Source organism: Carlito syrichta, unplaced genomic scaffold, assembly GCF_000164805.1.
Source record: "Carlito syrichta isolate Samal-C Ts95f unplaced genomic scaffold, Tarsius_syrichta-2.0.1 Scaffold303032, whole genome shotgun sequence".
In the NCBI taxonomy this organism is placed as follows: Eukaryota; Metazoa; Chordata; class Mammalia; order Primates; family Tarsiidae; genus Carlito; species Carlito syrichta.
In genome coordinates this window covers 26,300-50,755 of record NW_007247128.1, presented here as the reverse complement: position 1 = coordinate 50,755, position 24,456 = coordinate 26,300, and the positions used below count along the sequence as shown (strand labels likewise).

At 39.9% G+C, this 24,456-nt stretch overlaps 1 protein-coding gene across 2 annotated transcripts in view; it reads right to left on the bottom strand.

The window, feature by feature from the left end:
- Positions 1-5,403: 5,403 nt before the first annotated feature.
- Positions 5,404-24,456, bottom strand: part of POLD3 (DNA polymerase delta 3, accessory subunit) — a 42,486-nt gene continuing 23,433 nt past the window's right edge. The window contains exons 7-10 of one of the 2 annotated variants that reach the window (XM_008057489.2): positions 23,715-23,821; positions 17,861-17,973; positions 16,637-16,715; positions 5,404-6,512 (exon numbers count right to left, since the gene is read on the bottom strand). In XM_008057489.2, the coding sequence (XP_008055680.1) occupies positions 6,313-6,512; positions 16,637-16,715; positions 17,861-17,973; positions 23,715-23,821 (499 nt within the window). In that variant the 3' untranslated portion in view covers positions 5,404-6,312. Of the gene's footprint in view, positions 6,513-16,636; positions 16,716-17,860; positions 17,974-23,714; positions 23,828-24,456 lie in introns of both variants that reach the window. The other variant, XM_008057488.2, reaches the window with a different exon arrangement.

The window sequence follows — 24,456 nt, the reverse complement described above, 5'->3', positions numbered from 1 at the left end:
GACAGAGTGAGACTCCAACTAAAAAAAAAAAAAAAATTCTTCTTAACATACTCTTACTTATCTAACTTTGTAATGTGGTAAGTATGGTATAATGAGCATAATTGAATCTTTGTTTATAGATTGAAGACCTCTTGGCAGGAATGCTGTAGAGAGAACGGACGCAAACATGACGAGTGGTTGACTTAGATAAACATTAAGATTTTTTTGAGTCTGACAATCTGGGATCTGAACAACTAGCTGTACTTTTTCACTTATAAAATGGACATCAATCATCACTAGGCAGTATGGAAGTATGAACTAATATATGACCAAGAGGTGATACAGCATAGGGGTTAAGATGGCAGGTAATGAAGTTGAATTGTCATGATTTATATCCTGACTCTGACCTTGAGTAAGTTACTTAAACTCTCTGTCTCAGTTTCCTCATGTGCATAATAGGAATAAAAGTACCTACCTCATAGAACTGTTATGAGGATTAAGAGTTGATACATCTAATGTGTTTGGAACAGTGTCTGGCACATAGTAAATGCTTTAAAAATGCTGCTATTGTGCTTTGTATCAGTTTAATGTGTGTCAAAATACTAGGGACTGCCCATGCATTATTTCATTCAAGTTTTAAAAGAACCCTTTAAGGTAGGTGGTGGCTCATTTTATTTACTTTTTTGAGTCAGAGTCTCACTCTGTTGCGCAGGCTAGAGTGCAGTGGCATGTTCACGGCCACCGAAGCCTCAACCTGCTGGGCTCAGGCGATCCTTCTGCCTTAGCCTTCCAAGTAGCTGGAACCGCAGGTGTGTGCCACCACACCCGGCCAGTTTTTAAATGTATTGTAGAGATCAAGGTCTTGCCAAGTTGCCAAGGTTGGTCTCAAAACCCTGGACTCAGGCCATCCTCTCTCCTCTGCCTCCCAAAGTGCTAGGACTATAAGCGTGAGCCACTGTGCCCTGCCTCGTGGCTCATTTTAAAGATGAGAAAACTGAAGTTTACAGAGTATGAGTACTTTGCTTAAGGTCAGTGCCTCAGATGGCGTTTGAATCCAGGGTCCTACCTCCCAGGGAAACAACAAGCCCGCGTTGTTTCCATCACAGCACCCTGCTTCCCCAGTATGCCAAAATTGTTGCTTGTGCATACAACTGAGTTGAACCTATGCTAACTCAATATATATCCTATAAACTGCCTTTGGAAATAATCCTTGGTAACTGCTTGCTTTTTTGCCAATACTCTTTTTTTTTTTTGAGTTGGAGTCTCATTCTATCACCCAGGCTGGAGTGCAGTGGCACACTCACGGCCACCCCAGCGTCGACCTGCTGGGCTCTAGTGATCCTTCTGCCTCAGCCTTCCAAGTAGCCAGAACTACAGACATGTGCTACCACGCCCGGCTAATTTTTGATTTATTGTAGAGATGAGGTATCACCAAGTTGCCCAGGCTGGTCTCGAACCCGTGGGCTCAGGCAATTCACTTGCCTTGGCCTCCCAAAGTGCTGGGATTACAGGCTGAACCACCAAGCCCGGCCAATACTCTCATTCTTAAAATAGAACAGAAATAACTCCACTAATTAAAGATTCACTTAATCACAGTTTACTTATATCATAAATGTATAAACGGTGAATGACGTTCAAACAGCTGAAGACTCACTAAAATGGTGACCCTCCTCAGCCTGTTTCTTGTCTTGAATCCTTTACTGTTCTTTGCACAGGACTGTAACATTTTGCCCATTATGATTATCCTGATTATTTTCTGAATTAAGTCCTTTGTCTGCCATTCACCTAAGCATTGTCTCAACTGCTATATGCTTTTTAGTGTGTATATCCTGGTGCTCCAAAATGGTAGCTTCTGGGCTTTTGCAGTCCCTAAAGTTTCTTGTCCAGGACTAAATATAACTAGCATTCAACAACTGCTTGATGCTTTGGATTTGAATGATCCAAAACAGACAATCAACAAAGTGGTTTTTGCATTCTTTAAGAGTAGTCCAGCAAAAGACATGCCCCATGGAGAAGAGCCTTGAGAAAGAAAGGCTAAAAGACCAAAGGAAGAAGCTAAAGGACCAGCCACGAAGAACTCAGGGAGGGGGAGCCAAAGTGAAGCTTCAAGAAACAAGTAGTCTGGCAACAGCAAATGAGAAAAATAAAGCAGGGGAGGGAGTCGGAAAACACTTAGGGTTTGAAATGGAAGGAGACTTCTAGAGTTAAGGTGAGTTCTGATCCAATGGAAAAATATTGGATCAGAAGCCTTACCAAGTTTCTCTGGCTAAAAAGCCTGGGTGGCAATCTGTGGGTGGCCTGCACTTAAGAACACAAAAAACTGGACACAGATACAAGTGGAGAGAAGTGTCATGCAGCAGGGAGTGGCAAGAGTCAATCCTAAATGCAGTCATTTGGGTACAATGTGCCCTTCAGAGAGGGCATGGTGACAGCATGGACTAATTTACAGAGCTGCCAGAGCAATAACTCAGAAAGCAATACTGCCTTCTCACAAGATGAGGCGGCCCCAGAATGTTTCATGGTGGTAAAAGCTGCCTTACGGCATAATGAAATCCCGGAACCAATGAAAGAAGACAAGTTTACCAAACGAGTCTTGACACAGAGTACATTTCTGGCAAATACATTATTAAGCACTCATTCTACTCATGTCCTGGAGAAACTATTTAGTTTCCTTATATGGCCTTTCTCTTCAGCTCTCTCCTGTATACTAACTAGTGACTTCTTAAAGAAACAAAGATAGAAAAGGAATAGAACTGTTCCACTTGTTCCCCTAACTCCCGCAGCTTTTTTTCAGGGAGCTTGGTGGAGGCTTATATCACTGAGAGTGTCAGAGAACTGCCAGCTTTTGAAATCACTTTTAAAAACTGATTCTGCTAAAGAAATCTATTTTGATATGGGAAGACAAGAGAAACACTACAACTGTCTATGCTGGCTGCCAGAATCAAACAGCTTTGTCTGAACCATAATGATTTTCTTTAATACTATTAGAATTTTAACTTTACTACTACTGGAACTAAGACACAATATCTATGCATAGGCAGAAATACTATCGTGGCATACGAAATCAAAGTAAATGCCAGGCTGTTATGCACAACTAAGAATATTACTCCTCTTAAAATTCTTCAGTTGGCCCCAATTATATACAAATAATCCTTAGCAGAACCCCAACTTCATTTCTCAATACATTTTCCTCCCTTTCCTCTAATTCTACAGTCCATTTCTTCCCTCAAAAGTCATGTTCCTTTGGTTGGAAAATCCTTTCCATTCTTTTTTGTTTTGTAAAATCCTACTCATCCTTCAAGGAACTGCTTGGTTTCCTCTCCTCCAGGAAGACTTCCTTGACACCCACCCTCCTGTGAACTCTCCAGGGACCCTGTGTTTATCTGTAACCGTACTCATATATGGCTTTGGCACTTCATTTTACTGGCTTGACTCTTCCACTAGGTCCTAAAGACAGGAGCCTGCTGACTCATAGTAGATACATAATAAATGAATAATAAATATAGTCATCTACAAATTTTTCTTTCTATAGGAAAATATTCAGTCTTTAAAACCTCTTTTGACCACGTGTATAACCAGAATGACTATGAAAGAGTATGCCATCTGGGTCATATCCTAGATAACATTTCAGGAAGTTGGTAGCTGATTGCATCACTTATGACATCAGAAAGGAAGTCACTATTTGTAGAGCATCTTTATGCCTGCAACTGTGTACTGAATTTATGCTACATATACATTACTTTAGTCTTGACAACCCATGGTAACGCATTTTTCTCTATTTTGATAAAGAGCTTGAGCCTCAGAAATTTGTTCAAGGTCATACAGCTAGAAAGCAAAAAGTCAAACAAATACACTGTGTGAGATCAGGACTAGATTTTCTTCTAACTGAACTACAAAATGAAGTTGGCTGAAACTAAGATTTCCCAGAGGACAAAAAAAATGATGAAGGCAGAGAATAACTTATCCATCTCAGACCATGGATATGTAGTTTTTATATAAACTGAAGACCAGCCTTCTTCCTGTTCAGAGTTTAAATAATGGCACACACTGCTGCTGTCCTGTCAAATAACAGACTCATCAGACATTCAGTTTGAAGCACTGTTTTAAAACAACTTCTCAAATTTATTTAACTCATGTGGATAACATGGTAGAGTACTGTATAAAAATTTTTAAAAAGCTACCATTCAATACTAAGTCTTGCAGACAGCTCAGAGTTTAGGCAGCATATTGGGTATAGAGCTCATAGGATTTGCATTATCCCTTAAAAGATGGAACTCTAACCAGCACTAGATTTTTTTCGATTCAAATTCCATCTTATTAGAGATCCCAGCATAGTAATAATACGAATAAAGGCTGGACTGATTTTTTTTTAATTTTCCATTCCTATTTAGAAAATGACTAGAGGCAATGACAAAAATAACTGTTTAAAAGGGAGTCCTCTCCAGAAGTTTTTTGTAAAAGTTTAAGTCCAGGTTTTCCAGACCTTCTATCCTCTTTTTTTTTCTTGAGTCGGAGTCTCATTCTGTCACCCAGACTGGATGTGGTGGCAATTATGGCTCACCACAGCCTCAATCTCTCGAGCTCAGGCAATCCTTCCACCTCAGCCTCCTGAGTAGCTGGGACTACAGGTGAGTGCCATCACAATTGGCTAATTTTTTGTAGAGACAGGATCTCACTGTGTTGCCCAGGACAGTCTTGAACTCCTGGGCTCAAGTGATTCTCCTGTCTTGGCCTCCCAAAGTGCTAGAATTACAGGTATAAGCCACTCTATTCTTCTTCATTTTAAAAAGAAAGGGTTTTGGAATATGTCAACCTTTATTCAGCTTGTTATACAAAGCTGCTTCCTTCTTAAGTCCTGGACATAATGCCAGGACTCATCTCTCAAGCCTCTGGTCTTAATCAAGCTCATGCTTGGTTGCTAAAGAAGCATGTGTTAATCCCAAGGTCAGTCACAATCCTAACCTTAAACAAGAGATGGCTGATTGCATCACTTATGACATACACCAGGCTGAGGCAGAAGGAGATCAGACATCCTTTGTCTGTTCACATGAGTCACATCAGCAGTCGAGCCTGCTCTCTTCCTCAGAGCTCACTGAGAAGATCACTGCCACACCGCCACCATTCACCGGAGCCCACTGCCTGTCCAGCCGTAATGGAAGTCACTTGAAAGTGATCACTGGAGTACATGGTTTTCCATAAGTAACAAATGAAAACATTTTATTTGCTGTTTAGACCTACTAACAATTCAGTCTCTCCATCTCTTCTTAGGGAGCTTGTACTTTAGGCAAATGGAGGAGCTAAAAAGGTAAAGGAGTATCTGTGTATGAGCCTTATCTCCCTTACTAATTTCCTGGGCAGTTGCTGCTTCTGAACATTCTATTTCTTGAGAAGGAGAAATCTGATGTAATTGTTGTATACCATATGAAGAGAGCTCTCTTTTTTAGCCCTTATCTCACTGTATGGGTTTTATTCTCTAGGTACTGAGAGTGGGAAGGGGGGAGACCCACAACCCCAAAGAGCAGTATAAAGCTGACACAGGGTATCTGTGTCAGCAACATGACAACTCCTCTAATAGCGTCAATGCTGACTCTAAGTAATTTCTGGTGGAGTTGAATACATCATTAAATTTCTATTCATGTTCTGCCTGAGGCTTTTCCCAAACTGCTAATTGTGAGTGAAGGTCTAGAGAGCTTTTGTGAAAGGGGTGGAACACAAGCAATGTCCTGGTCTGTGGCCAGGTGTCAGTGTATTGTATAATGGAGGAAGAGGGCTACAGGGAGATTTTTGTTTTGGCCTTTAGACCAACCAAGATTTAAAAGACTTACAGAAAACAGCTTCATGGAGTTAGGGAATAGAAGTGTGGAGAGAGGAGGACAAAAGTAGTAGTAAACACAGCCAGTAGAATTCAGGGACAAAAAACACCCACACAAGTTCACAGAACACAGAGAAACAAGAAGGAATATCCTGAGTCACATACGGACCAGGGCATAGGGCGAGTGGGGCACAGTGAATTAGCCACCAAATGGCTTCAGTGATCATTCTGAAACCTGTTCCAGTTTAATTTTGGTGTAAATTCTTCTCCTGGACAGGTCAAAGATTGTGCTTAAAAAATGCCACTAGAAGGTAACGGCTTTTTAAATATTCTTTTTGTCTCCTACTTCCAAGTGATTTCCTTGTGGTTAAAAACCAGAAATAGTATAAGCCTCACAGGATAAAAGAGAAGTCTGACACAGGTCAGGTGAGGCTCTAGATGAACTTACACAGTAAGTGATCTGTACATCTTGGTCTTCTCCCTTGACCACGCCAAGTCTCTGACCTTCCAGAGGTGGCAGTTTACTTCCTCTGGAAGAAGCCAGTAATGGACACTTGTCTGTTGGCTTTGCCCAGAGCAGCAGCCCCTTTTCTAGGGCCCTTTCGTTCCTCTTTGGGTTCTTTTTTCACAGTCATGGCAGGTCTGTGTACAGAAGACGTCTTCATTTTGGGCTCCTCTTCACTATCTGTGCAGGACTCACTCTCGTAGACTTTTTCAGTAACTGGTAGAGTAAGAAAAAAATGGAACATGGGTGGGTTGAGTCATTTACTTTATCAAGAGAATGAGATGTCTTGTTCATCCCAATCACCTCAGACCCTCTGATCAAGGCAGGTGTGCTTACCTGGTACTTAACCTACCAGGAAAGGTTCCTGCTTAACCTCAGGTAGAAAGCACAGTCTCTGTTTGGGACTCAGAATTAACACTCATTCTTCCTCCTTCACTACTATGTCCCATGCCTTTAAATGAACCTTTATCATTTAATTACGAATCCTTTATTTGGGTCCTGGTCTATGCTAGCTAATTTCCTGAGCTCAGCATCTGAATTGTCTATATTTGAAACACCTACTTGTAACTCCAGAAGACTGGCTTCTTGAATCTCATCTCCCTGCTGGTTTAAAACCTCTAGTCTACCTGCCCACTCCCATTCTGTCTAGTCATGTTCACCATCATGGACCCTCCTGGCTAGCTCTACCCTGATGTCATTCACTTTCTGCACATCCTAAGAACAGACTGGTTACTCAACTGTTCAGTTTCTTTTTTTGAGTTGGAGTCTCACTCGGTTACCTAGACTGAAGTGCAGTGGTCGCTCCCTTGCCTGCTGGGCTCCGGCGATCCTTCTGCCTCAGCCTTCCAAGTAGCCGGAATTATAGGCATGCACTACCATACCCAGATGATTTTTTGATTTATTGTAGAGGTGAGGTCTCGCTGCCCAGGTGGTTCTCGAACCCACGGGCTCAGATAATCCACTCACCTCAGCCTTCCAAAGGCACGGGATTACAGGCTGAGCCACCTAGCCTAACTGTTCAGTTCTTAACTCTGAAGAATGGCTAATTAACCCAAGATGTAGTAGTAGTAGTCCACATTGTAAAGGTAACTGCCCCAAGCAAACTCTATCAGATGACATGCTTACAACTTCTAAGAAGGATAATGATAAAATGAGAAACAAAGTTACCAGTTCTCTTACTCCCTGTTAGCCAAAGACATAATTTGGCTTTTCCTCTGCTATTAAAACTCATCAAACCCTCCCCAAGAGAAACTTGGAAAAGGACAGTATCAGAGCAGTCATTACAAACAAGCCCTAAAGGGCATCGGCACAGACAGTGGCTTCCTGCCATAATGTCAAAAAACTGAGTAGGGTCTCTTGCATACTACTGCAGTACATATACCAACCACAAGAAACGGTACGATGCCACCTTCCTGTGACTTTAGAGAGCTGCAGCTGCTGTGTAACCGATACCATTTAAACCCTTTCTCAGCCTTCCTGGTTGCAGCAAGTGATAGAGAATCAGTGAAGGAAAATATTTCTCTCTCTTTTTTAAGCTGAGAAGAATAACTTAATATGCATAATACATGCTCAAATGATTAAGGTATTTTTTTCTTATTAAAGAACAATTATATTCTCAAGCTCTTAATTATTGATAATAATTGTCTAGAAGCTTTGTAGAACGTGTGTGTGTGTGTGTGTGTGTAAGGTATATATATCTCAAATTCTTCTAGAAGCATAAGCATAAACTTTGGAATCAAATGTATCTGTGTTCTAATACCTAGTCTGCTACTTATATATAATATTAAGCTTTAATATGCAGCAGAACCACTGGCAGTACCCTTTAAAACACAGATTGTCAGGTTCTATTTCCAAAGTTTCAGATTCAGAGGCCTGGGGTGGGACCTGAGAATTTGCTTTTCTAACATGTTCTGGATAATGGAGATGCTGCTGGTCTGGGGACCACAATTTGGGAATCAATGTTCTTTCTGCCCCTGTTTGAAAAGTTAAAGTGCTATTGCCACTGGAGCCTCTTTCACCCTTACCCATCTAATCCCATTAATACCACACAATTAGCAATCACTTCCCGAAGAGTTTCCATAATTTGTCTTTTCAGAGCCTACAATCCACTTTGATGACTCCTGCTCACTTAGAGGCTAAAAAATACTGATAAATGTTAAAAATGTTAAAAGGCCTTACTACTCAAACTGTGCTCCACAGACCAAAGGCTTCAGAATTTCCCATAAGCTTATTAGAAATGCAGACTTTCCCTCCCATCCCTGGCCTACTAAACCAGAATTCCAATTTTAGCAAGATCCTCAAGTAATACACCAGTCATCAAAGTTTAAGAAATGTTGCTCTACGATACTTAGAGAATTTCCATGGCATACTTATTCAGCATTTATGATCCCAAAACACCACCCCCATCTCACATGTATCTTCAAAAGCATTATGTAACTGAATTAACATGAGCTGCTATTTATTTAATATCTTAAATTAGGAAAGTCTGAAGAGCCATCTACAGATACAGAAAGGAAATGACTTACTACTAGCTGGTGGTATAAGATTTTGCTCCTTCATAAGCTATATTCTACATTCAAATGGCAGCATGTCTACAATATTACAGTTCAACATCAATTAGCTCATTATTTCATTCCTATTAATGAAACCACTGGCTGTCTCATTGCCAATTTTGTGCAATATATTGCTTGGGGGAGTTGAAAACAGGAGAACACCAGCAAAAATTTCTTAAGCAGCATACTCAGTATACCTTAAGAACTAAAATAATGTTTACATTCAAAGCTGTAGCTACTTCAAAATCCAAGACAAAGGAGATTTCAGCTTAAAAATACAGTACTTTTATTTTAGCTGAATAACATGCCCCTTTTCTGGCTGCCATTTTAAAAGGCCTGGTTTTTGGTTGTGCGTAGTGGCTCTCACCTGTAATCCCAGCACTGCTGAAATGGGAGAATCACTTGAGCCCAAGAGTTTGAGACCAGCATGGGCAACAGAGTGAGACCTCATCTCTACAACCCTGCCAAAAAAACCACAAAAACCTAGCTGGGCATGGTGGCACACGCCACATTGTAGTCCCAGGTACTTAGGAGGTTGTAGTAAAAAGATCTGTTGAGCCCAAGAGGTCTAAGCTACAGTGAGCCAGGATCACACTACTGTACTCCAGCCTGGGCAACAGAGTAAGACACTGTCGTTTAAAAAAAAAACTCAAAAACCTGTTTTTTGTGGGTAACATCAGATTTCTTTCCCTTCAACAGCTTTGCTCTAAGAAATTTATCCCTTGTCCAAGAGTCTATACCCCAAATTTATCTTGGTGGCCTAAGTAGTCTCTGCTGCAAACTCATAGAAAGGAAAAGATCAGCTTTCTAAACAAGACAAATCTGATCCGGCACAGGACAGGGCAAGCCCCTTGTGCTGGTACATTTGGAATAGTCTGAGCAGACAGGAAAGTAGAACTCCTTTGTTGGTAACCAAAGCCAAGATTCATTAGGCTGAGCTTGGACTAAAAACCTTAAAAAAAAAAAAAAAAAGTGCTATGTGCACAGTTTTCATTGCTGCATCCAAGGCTCTTAATAGTCCTGTCTGGAGACAAGAGTGCAAAAAAAGTCCACATCCCACACCTGGCCAAAGCTTGAGTACTATGTTTTGAGCAAAGCAATAAGTAATTAGCCACAAATTCCCAATGAACTCTCAGAGATTTTTTACTTTTTTCTTTTATTTAGAAGGAGGAGGAAAAAACTAGCACTGATGTTACGTTAAAAAGAAGAAGAAATTCAACAGCAAATATACATATATATATTACCACCAATGGCCAAACCAAGAGGTGTGAAAATGACAGAACACACCAAAAAACAACCAAAACCACTCAATTTCAAAATTCATAGGCTCACAAGAAACTTGGCACTGAAAAGACAGAATTTCCACATGTAAAGAATTTTATTCTATAATCCCAGGCTACAATTAAAATGGTAGAGGGCTTCACAGAGGAGCAGAAGGTGAGAAATGAGACAGGGCACACAACTGACAGAATATCTTCACTAGTATTAACCACATTGCCTAGGAAAAGTTGATTCTTCAGAGCCAATGAAACTTTTTGAAACAGAAATTTGAACTAGAAAAGAAAAATAAAAAAGGGGAGGAATTTTCTAGGAGATCCAAGCTGTGGCAGGTGCCACAAGGAAAGAAAAATAATAATCACAGGCTATCCAATTAACACAAGGTTTAAGGGCCTAAACTCACATCTCTTTTTTATTGTTTTAATTTTTTTGTACCAGGAAATGTATTGGAATATATATATTTTCACACTCTTTTCAAACAAAAACACAGTACTGGGATCTGAGCATCCCACTGGGTCTCAAATGCTAAATCTTAAAAGCCTCAAAGAAGTCTGATTTGATTATGGAAAGGGTGAAGAAACTAAAACATGGCTGAAGATCAGTCAATGACTCAAAGCCTGAATTCTAAATTTCTCTATAGGCCTGCTTAATGAGCACATGCTTTTACCTAACATGGCTTAGAAATGGAAACATAGCCAGGTTCGGTGGCTCAGTCTGTAATCCCGCGCTTTGGGAGGCTGAGGTGAGTGGGTTGCCTGAGCCCACGGGTTTGAGGCCCACCTGGGCAACTTGGCGAGACCGCATCTCTACAATAAATCAAAAAATCAGCCGGGCGTGGTAGCGCATGCCTGTAATTCCGGTTACTCGGAAGGCTGAAGCGGAAGGATTGCTGGAGCCCAGCAGGTCGAGGCTGCGGTGGCCGGGAGCGGCCACTGCACTCCAGTCTGGGCGACAGAGTGAGACTCCAACTCAAAAAAAGAAAAAAGAAAAGAAATGGAAACATAAAGAAAGCAATCTGGATGAGTCATATCCGTCTGAAGAACAAATGGAACCAAATATTAAAGGCTTTGGATATTCTCTTCAGAGTCTAATAATCTATAAGAACTTCTTTTCTACTGTTCAGATTTATAAAACTACCATTCCTTTGTTTTTTTGAATCGAGGTCTCACTCTGTTGCCCAAGCTGCAGTGCAGTAGCATGATCACAGTGCATGGCAGACTCGAACTCCTGAGCTCAGGTGATCCTTTGGCCTCAGCCTCCCGAGTAGCTGGGACTACGGGTACATGCCCTCACAGCTGGCTAATTTTTTTTCTTTTCTTTTTTTTTTTGTAGAGGTGAGGTCTTGTTATGTTGCCTAGGTTGGACTTGAACTCCTGGGCTCAAGTAGTCAGCCTCCCAAAGTGCTGGAATTACAGGCATGAGCCACTACACCTAGTCTTAAAACAACTCTTAAAACAACCATCCTAAAAAATCAAGTGCTTCTCAACATCTATAACATCTTAAGTCTGTACTATGGTTTCCATTTTGAGTGTTTTTAGATAAATCACTTGAATCTTCAAAGCAACCCCACCTTTAGGTAAAATGGATACTTTACCTCTATTCACAAATCAAGAAACTCCCCACTAGCTGGGTACAGTGGCTCATGCCTGTAATCCCAGCACTTTGGGAGGCCAAGGCAGGCAGATGATGATTGAGCCCAGGAGTTCGAGACCAGCCTGGGCAACATAGTGAAATCTCATCTCTACAAAAAATAAAAAAATTAGCAAGGCATGGTGGTGCGTGCCTGTAATTTCAGCTACTTGGAATGCTGAAGTGAAAGAATTGCCTGAGCCCAGGAGGTCACATATTTCTGCCATGAGCTGTGATCATCATGATCATGCTACTGTACTCTAGCCTGGGCAACAGTGAGACCTCAACTCAAAACAATAGTAACAACAACCAAAAAACTCCCACCAGCGATGACACAATTTTCAACAAAGACCTCAGTGCTTATTTGTATAGTGTTTAGTCCAAACAAGAACCCAAGGGTTCTAACTTTAGTTGTAGCATTCTCTACACTCTTCTATTTAATGTGTGGGCCATACACAAGCAGCATGAACATCCCTTGGGGAAGATTCATAAGCATACTAATCCTCTGCACTCAGAGACATCTCACAGATCACCTACCAGCAACTTGACTGAACTTTTTTACCAAATAGTGAAAAATGAATAATTTCAGATTAGATAGTATAGCATCGGAACCAATTATTTTATTGTAATGATATTTGGCTTATAATGGAATTTTGGACACTGAGGAACTTATTTCGGACCAAAAAAATCAAAATTTTATATCTTATTTTTCTAACGTGCAAAACAGTGACTGACTCACATTGTAGGCTCATTGATACAGGTTGTGCAACAGTAATTTATTGGAAGTCTTCCACCTGGTGTTTTTTATTCAAACAGACATTGCAGTCTTGTTTTCTTCCTCCCATATTAATAATATGTGATTTAAAGCCGGGCTTGGTGGCTCAGCCTGTAATCCCGCGCCTTTGGGAGGCTGAGGTGAGTGGATTGCCTGAGCCCACAGGTTCGAGACCCGTCTGAGCAACTTGGTGAGACCTCATCTCTACAATAAATCAAAAATTAGCTAGGCATGGTAGCGTGTGCCTGTAGTTCCAGTTACTTGGAAGGCTGAGGCGGAAGGATCGCCGGAGCTCAGCAGGTCGAGGCTGCGGTGGCCAGGAGCGGCCACTGCACTCTAGGTGACAGAGTGAGACTCCAACTCAAAAAAAAAAAAAAGTAATTTAAGCTGGTGGCTCATGCCTATAATCCTAGCACTTTGGGAAGCTGAGGCTAAAGGATTGCCTGAGACCGTGGGTTCAAGACGGCAACACAGCAAGACCTAGTCTCTACAATAAAAATAAAAAAGTTAGCTGGACATGGTGGCACATGCCTATAGTTCCGGCTACTTGGAAGGCTGAGGCAAAAGGATTACCTGAGCCCAGCAGGTCGAGGCTGTGGTGGCCATGAGCAGAGCGTGCTATTGCCTGGGCGACAATAATGAGACTATGACTCAAAAAAAAAAAAAGACTGGGTTTGGTGGCTCAGCCTATAATCCCAGCAGTTTGGGAGGCCGAGGCGAGTGGATTGCCTCAGCCCCTGGGTTCGAGACCAGCCCAGGCAACTTGGAGAGACCTCATCTCTACAATAAAATAAAAAATAGCTAGGTATGGTAGCATGCGTCTGTAGTTCCAGCTATGTGGAAGGCTGAGGCGGAAGGATTGCTGGAGCCCAGAAGGTCAACACCAGGGTGGCCGTGAGCGTGCATGCCACTGCACTCCAGCCTGGGCGAAGGAGTGAGTGAGACTTCAACTAAAAAAAAAAAAACACAACAAAAAACAAAACAAAAATAATAATAACAACAATAATAATAAGTACTTTATTGTCCAGTCTGTTGTTCAAAGACGATGTGGAAGGACACAGTCATGATTCCTGAAAACCACTTTTCAACTGATCAGTCAGAAGCTTGATAAATTTCCAATGGGACATAGTTTTCTCATTTTTGTTTTTGATGCTCAATACAGTATATAGGAATTAATATAACATATTTCTAGTTCCCAGAATAATTTCCTCCACCATTTTAAAGATTTGCAAAAAACAATATGTAGAAGCATACTGATCCACACAATCCACATTGCTCATATTTTCAAGTACTGAGAATTGCAACAATCATTTTGTCCTTCCATGCAAAAACCATAAGATTATTTTTCCTATATATTACTGTTTTTTTTAAAATGGTGGTTTTTAATTTGTACTGGCGGTATTCCCTTTGAGTTGACTTTGATTGTACCAGTAAGAAAACATTTCATCTTTAGTGGCTCTTCTGCTAGGACAATACTAGTGTAATAACTGTCAGCAAACATGTGGTATCCTACTGCATTGGGAACTTTTTCCAACAACTTTTTATATAAATGTAATAGAATTTTGGTGCTTACTGTAATATCAGATCGAATGATGTTTTTGGAAGTTAGTTGCTATAGTAGGGAAGTTCTGAAAAAAGGTACCCTGTTTTTGAATCAGCTAGTGCATAAATGTGCTTACCCCATTTGGTAGGCTTATTTGGATTGTATGTTATAAATTCGTCAACAAGTCGGGCTTGGTGGCTGTAATCCCGCACCTTGGGAGGCTGAGGTGAGTGGACTGCCTGAGCCCGTGGGCTCGAGACCCGCCTGGGCAACTTGGCGAGACCTCATCTCTACAATAAATAAAAAAACTAGCCGGGCGTGGTAGCGTGCGCCTGTAGTTCCAGCTACTTGGAAGGCTAAGGCGGAAGGATCGCCGGAGTCCAGCAGGTCGAGGCTGTGGTGGCTGGGAGCAGCCATTGAACTCCAGTCTGGGTGACAGAGTGAGACTCCAACTCAAAAAAAAAAAACCACCAAGCTCGGTGGCTCAGCCTGTAATCCCGCGCCTTTGGGAGGCTGAGGTGACTGGATTGCCTGAGCCCGTGGGTTCAAGACCCACCTGGGCAACTTGGTGAGATCTCATCTCTACAATAAAATCAAAAAATCAGCCGGGCGTGGTGGCGCATGCCTGGAATTCCGGCTACTCGGAAGGCTGAGGCGGAAGGATCGCCAGAGCCCAGCAGGTCGAGGCTGCGGTGGCCGAGAGCGGCCACTGCACTCCAGTCTGGGCGACAGAGTGAGACTCCAACTCAAAAACAAACAAACAAAACAAACAAACAAAACAAAAAATTTGTCAACACAAATTGCCTGGCCTGGTATAAAATACTGCAAAAATTTTGAATCGATGTATTCCAAATAATCATTGGCCTTCTGAATACGAGTCCTGATGGTTCCATCACTTGACACACGTGTCTTCAAATGAAGCATCCAGAAGATTTGCATAAACCTTTCTCTAATGAATGCTTCCAAAAAGAAGAGTATTTTACTACTGAAAGCAGTTGACCAGTACTCTTGCAAATTTGGTACTTGAGTTATTCCCATATTTAGGATAACTGCGATAAAAGCTAAAAATTCCTGTTGGTCAACGTCATGGAACTTACACCAAATCAATTTGTGTAATAGCTGCTCTTTTCCTTATTTTTTCATCTCTATAACAATTTGTTTCTTTTTATTACACTATCCACTAATTCATTTGTAAAATACAGAGTAAAATAGTCAATCGGTTCTCTTATATTACTTGCTATTTGTGGTCCTGTTGTTTGAGGATGTACAACAAAAATTTATTTTCACTAGAGGATCGGCTTTTTCTGTAAAATCTTCCTATTCTACTCTTGTCTATACGCTATCTTCTACTGCTTCAAAACTACTAACACTTTCATAGCTCTCACTTTCCATTACATTTGTCATTTTCTTCTTGGTGGCATGATATCAATATCGCTACTATTGTTTTCTTACACATCAATGTTTACTTTTTCTTACTTGTCTGTACAAAAGTCTAAATCTAACTCATCTCCACTGCTACTTACATTATAACTCTTGTCTTTTCATTTTGCCATTGTTCTATAAACTAAGTAAACAGATAAAAAATTTCTAATTGCAAATGTCAAAAAATAAAATTTATCAAAAGAATATTAATTTTCCAATTTTACTTTTCCAGCTTACTGCAGATAGATATATTCGATCTGTGCTGCTTGATACTTCGATATGCTCTGCCTTCAACTTTTTTTTTTTTGAGTTGGAGTCTCACTCTGTCGCCCAGACTGGAGTGCAGTGGCCGCTCCCGGCCACCACAGTCTTGACCTGCTGGGCTCCAGCGATCCTTCCGCCTCAGCCTTCCAAGTAGCTGGAACTACAGGCGCGCGCTACCACGCCCGGCTAATTTTTGACTTATTGTAGAGAGGAGGTCTCGCCACGTTGCCCAGGTGGGTCTCGAACCCGCGGGCTCAGGCAATCCACTCACCTCAGCCTCCCAAAGGCACGGGATTACAGGCTGAGCCACCGAGCCCAGCTCCAACTTTGAATGTCTCTCTTTTTTTTTTAGAAAGCAGGTTTTATTGAGAGGACAGAAAAGCTCACACAATGGGAGAGAATCAGAGAGGGTTGCCCTGTCTCTTTCTTTTAAGGCTACAATAAATTATTTATCTTTTCAAGTTATGCCATATGATACAAAGGGTATACCCACAGCTGTCTTTTTTATACAAACGCTCTGTATTGCTATCTTCTGTTACAAAGAAGTGTGTCCACCATTGTGGAAACACTTCATACATTCTCCTTCTACCTAACACCAGCTGATTTATTTTTACGTATATCTCAGTATATATTCCATCTCTATTTGCTTTTTCATGCAATTTGAATGGAAAACTTCAAGGAAACTTACATTTTTGAAATATTTGCACTTGCATAAGTTTGTCCTGTATAATTACCAGCAATCTCTTCATGTCCCCTGAGAGAGGACATCAGAGTGCCAAGGTTATTTGAGATGACTGCTCCAAAAGGGATTATGGTGCCTCTTTCTATGGTAATAAGAGATTCTGTCTCAGAATTTGAAGTCAAAAATCTGTCTTACCTATGCAGCCTTCGTTATCCACAAAAGTTTTAGATTTCAGTACACGCTTTCGTTTTCTTTTGTTTTCTCCACTTGAGCTCTGAAAGATCAGCAGAAGATCAGAGGATACAGTGTTAAACTGACTGATTATGCTATAGAGAAAAATAACACAAGCTTTAAAATCTATAATAATCACTCTCCAATATCCCAGTATGATAAAAAAGTTGACAGAGGAACTCTACACTTCACTTTCAGGAGAACAACTCAACCACACAGACCAGTTATGCTCATTGTATGCAAAGGCTTGACATTTTGGTGTTTATGAGAAGAATGGAGGTATGCCAAGGAAAGAAATATGATAATTCAGTTAAACTTTTGTTAGGTAGAGTAAGCACCATGGTTAAAAAGAAAAAAAGGATAAGGACCTTAGTGGAGAAGAAAGACAAGGAAAGCAGACCACTGCAATACACTGTGGAAGATTGGGGCAGATATTATTATTAAGGAGACAAGGACAGTCTTTAAACTAGACCAAGGGTTTCTATGGCATATGCCCTTGCTGTAGATACTTGTTATGGCGGCCTTGACATCTCAACATTATGTGCATCTAATTTGGTCTCAAATAGGTATTACTAATATCAAATTCCTTTTATCTCCACTGGTCTCTTTCATCCCATGTTCTCTTTAGCTAATGAGGAAATCAATGTAAGATTTAAATGACAGACTCAATACAATGAATTAAAGAAAACTAACAGCCACCAAGAAAAAACAATTGCCAGCACCCATTTTCTCAACTCTTCATTATGTACACTAATAGATGTAGATCACTCAAAACTAGTTCCCCATTGGTTGCCAGTTTTTCTCATCCAGCCCTTTGCCAGAGAGCTTCTGAAGAGCAATAAATGTACAGGGGGTTGTTTGTTCACACTTTGCAGACAGGACCTCTTTTTGCACAATTCCAACAGGAGTTGTACAGCACAGCAGAGATGCTGAAGGTCATGAAAACAAAACAGCTCCCAGGATCCATCTCTGTAACTTTCCCAAGACTAGGCCCTGCAGCAAAATCTCCCTGCAGGAGAGAAAGGAGGGGATGCCCAATCTGTACAACTTTAGGAGAGCAGAATGAGAAAAGAACCATCTACTGAAATCTGTGAAGTATATAGCAAGTGAACTAGTTAAGCAAAGTAGCTTTAGGTCCTTGGGCAATAAAGGACACATGGAAATACAAGCATCCCAGTGAAGTTTTACCTTGATGGAAGGAGGTTCAGGCTCAGTCTTTGGCACTGGTTCGAGAGGTGGAGACTCAGGAGGAGGTGGGGATGGTGATTCAGCTTCATAAGCCCCAGGAGAGTCTGGGAAGACTGAAATAATTCAGCAAACTTAAATAAGAGAACTACAAACACTATCTAGTCCAATGACTTCTCCACTGGTCCTCTAAATGTACATACCTAGCAAAGCGCATTTTGTAAGCAGTAATTCATGATAACTAAAAACTTGCAGTTGTATAATTATCTTTAAAATATACATTTTATTAATTTGATATTTATACAAATAAAACCAGAGAATCAGGAATTATTAGAGCTGGAAGTACCTTAGCTAAATGCTTTCTTTTACAGCTAAGTCAGGGTATGAAATGGTTTATAAATATCCACTGATCACCTATGTGTCATGTATTTCACTTTATCCTCACAACAACCGTAAGAAATGGATATTATTATTATTCACACATTACAGTTGAGTATTCAGAAAGATTCCTTAACTTGCCACAGTCATACAGCTTGTAATTGAGAAAGGAGGTTTCAAACCTAGGTCTGATTCTACACCTTTGCTATTCCAACTAGTCCATGGTATCTTACCATTCAGGACCAGACATTTTCTCTTAAGATCTAAGTGGAGATAATCCTTAGATTGTACTATATATTCCATACCAGAGTCTTTGACTGTAATCTAAGGATTACTTGCAATTACCTGAGATGTTTGTTAGACTGAAAATTTCTAGCTGACATTAAGAGTATACACTTTGGGGCAACCCCTTTGGGTCCCCTCCTGCTGTGGGAGATTTTTTGTCCTCTCAATAAATCCTGCTTTCTCAAAAATAAAATAAAAGCTAAAAAAGAAAAAAGAGCATATACTTTGGGAGTTGGGGGAAATCATCTTTGAAATGATGATCACAATTAAAGCTCTAACAATTAAGACCTGTTCAAGCTGGGATCGTTGGCTCAGCCTGTAATCCTGCACCTTTGGGAGGCTGAGGTGAATGGATTGCCTGAGCCCGTGGGTTCGAGACCCACCTGGGAAATTTGGCGAGACCTCATCTCTACAATAAATCAAAAACTTAGCCGGGCGTGGTGGCGCACGCCTGTGGTTCCAGCTGCTTGGAAGGCTGAGGCAGAAGGATCACTGGAGCCCAGCAGGTCGAGGCTGTGGTGGCCGGGAGCAGCCACTGCACTCCAGTCTGGGTGACAGAGTGAGACTCCAACTCAAAACAAAACAAAACAAAACAAAAAAAAACCTGTTCAATATTTTATATGGGAACTACAGTAAGTCTCCTACATATGAACTTTCAAGTTGCAAACTTTCAAGATGTGAACTGTGTTCGCACATCCGATCAGTTAGTTCACATGTCTGGCATACATTATTATGTGCTGTACTGTAAGATTAAAAACATTTTCTTTTTTTGTTTTTTATGTATTATTTGTATGAAAAGTATTATCAACCTATTATAGTACAGTACTATAGCACAGATTGTGTTAGTTGGGTACCTAGGCTAACTTTGTTGAGCTTATGAACAAACTGGACTTATGAATGTTGCTTTCAGAACAGAACTTGTTCATATTAGGGGACTTACTGTACTTCTAGTGACTGCCCTACTGATAAGGCTTGTTCTGCCACATTGAGATTAATAGTAAAGAATACTTTTAGGAAAGAAATATTGCTATGGCATCACCCAACAAAAGGGAGGGCCCCATCAAAGGGATCCCATTATTTCTCAATAGTTACAGAATTAGTGGTCTTAGTACAAGGTCCATGAAGGGAAATGAAAATCCTCAGCTGACCTATTCTTAATCACCACAAAGAAATTGCTGGTTGGGGACTGGGTAGCTGCTTAACCTCACCTGCTCCCTGAATCTCCTGGCTGTATTCAAATGCTTAGCACAAGTCTTGGATCTGAAATACTTGCGACTGATTAGGTCAGTGTTAAAAATTATGACAGCAGAGGGTTCAAGGCCAAATGACCTAAAGAGGGGAGGCAGAACAAGAGCCAGAACAAAACAATAAATTATACACTTCAAGTATGAAATGAGCCCCAAAACTTTATACGCTCTGGGAAACAAGAGACAGAAACATAAAAGGAAAGTGGTCCAGTTACTAACCCAGCTCTGAGAGGCTAGAACACAATGGGAGCATAAGTAAGAAAGCAGGCATCCATTGTTCTGAACAAATAGCTATTAAGAAACCTGGGACACAATGGTAGATGTGTTACAGTGGTAGGAGGAAAGTTTAGGCAGCAAGGAAGCCAACGAAAAGGAATTTTGAGTACTCACAGTAATAAATGTAGGTGTTCTTATTCTACTTCCAGTAACCACTTGACTTAACCAAGGAAAACAATCCTAGTGGTCCCCTCTAATATCCCACTCTCTGCACCATATCCAACTGTTAGTTTATCTACATTCTCACTTTGGACTCTAAACTCCAAAGATGCAGAGACACCATGATTTCCCTGGCACTGAACACAGACTGCAAGTATTTTTTTTTCTTTTTAATAAAGAAAAAAACATCACTTTCTGAACTAAATCTGGAATGAGGAGCATTCAAAGAAAACATGTATCTCCCTCTTCTTTCCACATATTCCCCAAGAGAAGCATTATGATAATAAGGGAAGAGACTGTTATAACCCTTCATAAGAGGAAAAGAACAGGAGCCAAGAGCCCTTAACGATTAAGAAATTTCAACAGGCAACCCCTTTGGGTCCCCTCCCACCTTCAAAAAGAAAGAAAGAAAGAAATTGCAACAAATCCCTGGAAGATGGAAGGCAGATGGGAGATAGTCGACAAGCCAAGTATCAGTCAATTAGATAACTCAGATAGTAGAAGTTACTATCTATTATACCACTTCTACTTTGTCTGCTTTTTAAAATTGTGTATATCTATTACTTTGTTCAAACCTTAAAAATATTCTAAGGATAAACAACTAGCATTTTCTAGAATTTACAAACATCAATTATTCAATCTCATAATAACCCACAAAATCACTATTATTTCTGTTTTATACAGCTGAGGTTCAAACTAAAAAAAAAAAAAAAAAAGACTTGCCCACACTCACATGCTAGATTCTGTGTGTGCTTCTTTAGTCTTTATCAAGCCAAACATTCTGACTCAATACATTTCATTGACATAAGCAAAAGGAGTGTTTGATGCACTGGTGTATTTGATGCATTGGTGTATCGGTGGCAGAGTTGCAGCTCTTCAGATGTAAGATACTCAAGTAATGAAATATCATTTATTCCAGAAAAGTAATCATTGTTGGGGCAGAATAAAAACTGTGGCAAAACTAATTCAGGGATCCAGCAATGTAACCACTTGTTTATCAAAGAGTTCTCTGGCAGCAATGAGTAATTACAATTCCTAGAAAGTACTCACAGCTTCCTAGGACTCAATATTTTTAAAAATACCTATCATTACCAAAAAAGAAGAGGATACTTTGCTTAACATTCTCTACAAACAACTTGCAAGGATTGAAAATGTTAGCAAAAACATATCAATTAGAGCTATATTTCTTCCTAGCAATGTAGATATCATTCTTAATGTTATTTCTTTCTATGTCTGTCCCATTTTTGGCTTTACGAAGAAAGTATGTAGAACTACTAAAGGTACTTATGACCCCACCAGGGTGAAAGAGAAAGGAATAGTCCCTTGGGTAGAGAGTTACAAAAATGGAGTTGAAGGGAACTTTCTGAGAGAAGGTACTTGCAAGTATATTTACTACTGTAACACCTCCTGGACACCTCAACAAGGAAGAGTGGAGAGAGTAATAAGAAAACCTATCACGTATTAAACACTACCTTAGCATTTTTGATACATCATCTTATTTGATGTTCACAAAAAGCCTACATAGTTTGTGATAACATCTCCATTTTAGAGCTGAGGAAACAGGGAATCAAAGAAGTAATCTGCCTAAAGTCACACAGTGGTGGAGGTAAGATTTAAGTACTTGCATTCCCTCCACTCCTACTGCTCCTTTTCTAACTTCTAGCTTAAGATAGCATATTGAATGGTATGACATATTCAGTGTAACAGAAATAAAATAATAATAAGTTAGAGACCATGTAAAGGTTTAAAATAAAATCCCACTGGCTTTGAGAAAAAGAAATTTAAGAATAAAATGGCAGAGGATTATGTATTTAATCAGATGCCAAAAATTATCTTTGCCAGAGGAAAAATATCTAAGAGCTTCTGCTCTGTATCATCTGTTATTATAGGTTCTCCTCTATCATATTTCTTCACATTCCTTTCAAAACTAAGTAATCCCACTTATATTTCTAATCACCCACGGGTATTACTTTTGTGGGCTATGGGTCAGAACTACAGAGACTATTCAGAAGCACGTAATCAGTGCTCAATCAACCCCAGTAATTCCTTGACTTAGAGCTGACTCCTTCACTAATACTGGAGTATCTAGTTTATCTTTTTAAATATATATTAGGCTGATGGCTTCAAAGACTTTTCCAGAATCTTCCCAAGGTCTCTTCCTGATCAGAAATAGGGAAGACTATTCCAATTAGCACATTCCTAAGGTTATTTCGTAATTATTTTCCCATGTCTGCATGGAGTTGTCCACTTTTCTTTCAGTAACCCTGGCCAAAACATTTTGATAAATAACATGGAATAAAAACATAGCAATTGCCCCTCTGGGATGCTCACAATGCCCTACCCCTATTCACTCTAAAAAGTCATTAAAAAACATGTCTCTGAAGGGCACTGTACTTCTCACAGGATATCAGAAGCCATAGTCCTTAACATGTAAGCATGAATGGTAAAATCTAAATTCACAGAAGATGAATTTAGATGGCACATTTATCACAGGAAGATTCAACTTCCTAGTACTATTTCTTAAGTCTGCTCATTTCTTTTACATTACTGTCTCATCTGTATATGTATAATTTGTTTTACTTACTTTTAGAGATCAGCTAATACTCTTTTTGGGGTGCCTCTGTAACCACTTCAATTCTTCTTAGAGCAATTTCTTGGTAAAAATAGCCTTACAAATTTAATTTTGTCCTTTGATAGCACAGCAGGTTCCTTTTCTATATTCATTATTCCTCTTTAATCCCCCTTAGTATCAGTATATTATTATCTATGTACCTTTATGTGATGCTGAATTCCTTTGGACTAGATTCCCACCCCCACTACCTAAAATATTTTATAGCCATTATGCCATGAATTCATGGACTACAGTAGCTCAAGCTTTTCACCACTGGTTCTCAAGCAGGCTTTTCAGAGTAAGGTCATCCAGTATGTCAGTTCAGCCCAGTGGCTTTCTCTTCAGCTTCCCCTTTTTTCTATATACTTTCCTTTATTCAATATGAGAAGAGATCTTGGCTATTAAGATCCTTGATATTCTTTTTAAAAGCACATTAGTTTTCTTGGTGAGATTCTTGTCCTTATTCTGTTTGCTTATCTTACAACTTCAGTCCATAGTGCCATCCCTTTCCAACAATGACACTGCAGACTGTCCCCATTTACTATAGTTTTACTTATGTGGTGTAGACCATCACCAATAATACCCTTCATACTAGAACATCACAGTTCTTAAAAGAGTCACATGAAGGTAGCCATGGGAACAACCCCCTCTTAAGAAAAGAAAATGTCTTAGTTAGTATGTATAATAACAATAATCTTTATCCTCTTTCCCTTTGTGTTAGTCATTTTGGCAAGTTACCAGAAGATCACAAACAGAAATTGGATTTCAAACAGAAATAGGGGTTATATCCCTCTCAATTCTAGAATTACTACTCTCATTGTGATCCTACAAAAACTACTTTTTTAGCTCCTTGAGCATCAAAATAAAAATTGATCCCTCTCACCAAAATCAGAATGCCCACCTTCATCTTCACTGCTATCAGACTCCGGAAGTTTGATTCTTCTCCTCTTTCTCTTCATGTTTTCAGTTTCCTTTGTCTCATCATCAGATAATTCTACTCGCTTCCCCCTGTTGCTATCCAAGAATGAATTAAGCATGTTACACAAAACAAAAATGTAAGTATCTGTATACTCCTGTGGGTTTTACTTTATAACTCACGATCTTAGTTTCAGAGGTAGAAGTTAAATAGTCCATTAAAGATTTTACTTAAGGATACTCTGCTAACTGACCACAACTAGTTCACTTCATAGGATGACCAGAATAAAAAGTTTCTCCAGTTTTCTATAGACTGTTAGTAGTTATAACTAGGTTTAAAAAGATCTCCTCAAATTTCTTATTTCCCCATTGGCCTTTCAATCACTCAACAAACATTAAATAAGCAGCAGCTACTACCTACATACAAGGCTCTTTGCTAAACACTGAGAACACAAAGATTCAGAAGAAAACATTGTTCTCAAGAAGCTCTGGCAAACACCACTAGCTACAATATAATGTGATAAATTTAACTGAACAAATAAAATATTATGGAATAACTTTTATTTGAAATTTTAAAAAACTATATAGGAGCTCATCAGTTGGAAAGGGGAAACAAATATTTTAAAGAGAAACAACAACATAAGCAAAGGCATAGACATCCCTTAAGGTAATTTTTTTTTTTTTTGAGTTGGAGTCTCACTCTGTCGCCTAGACTGGAGTGCAGTGGC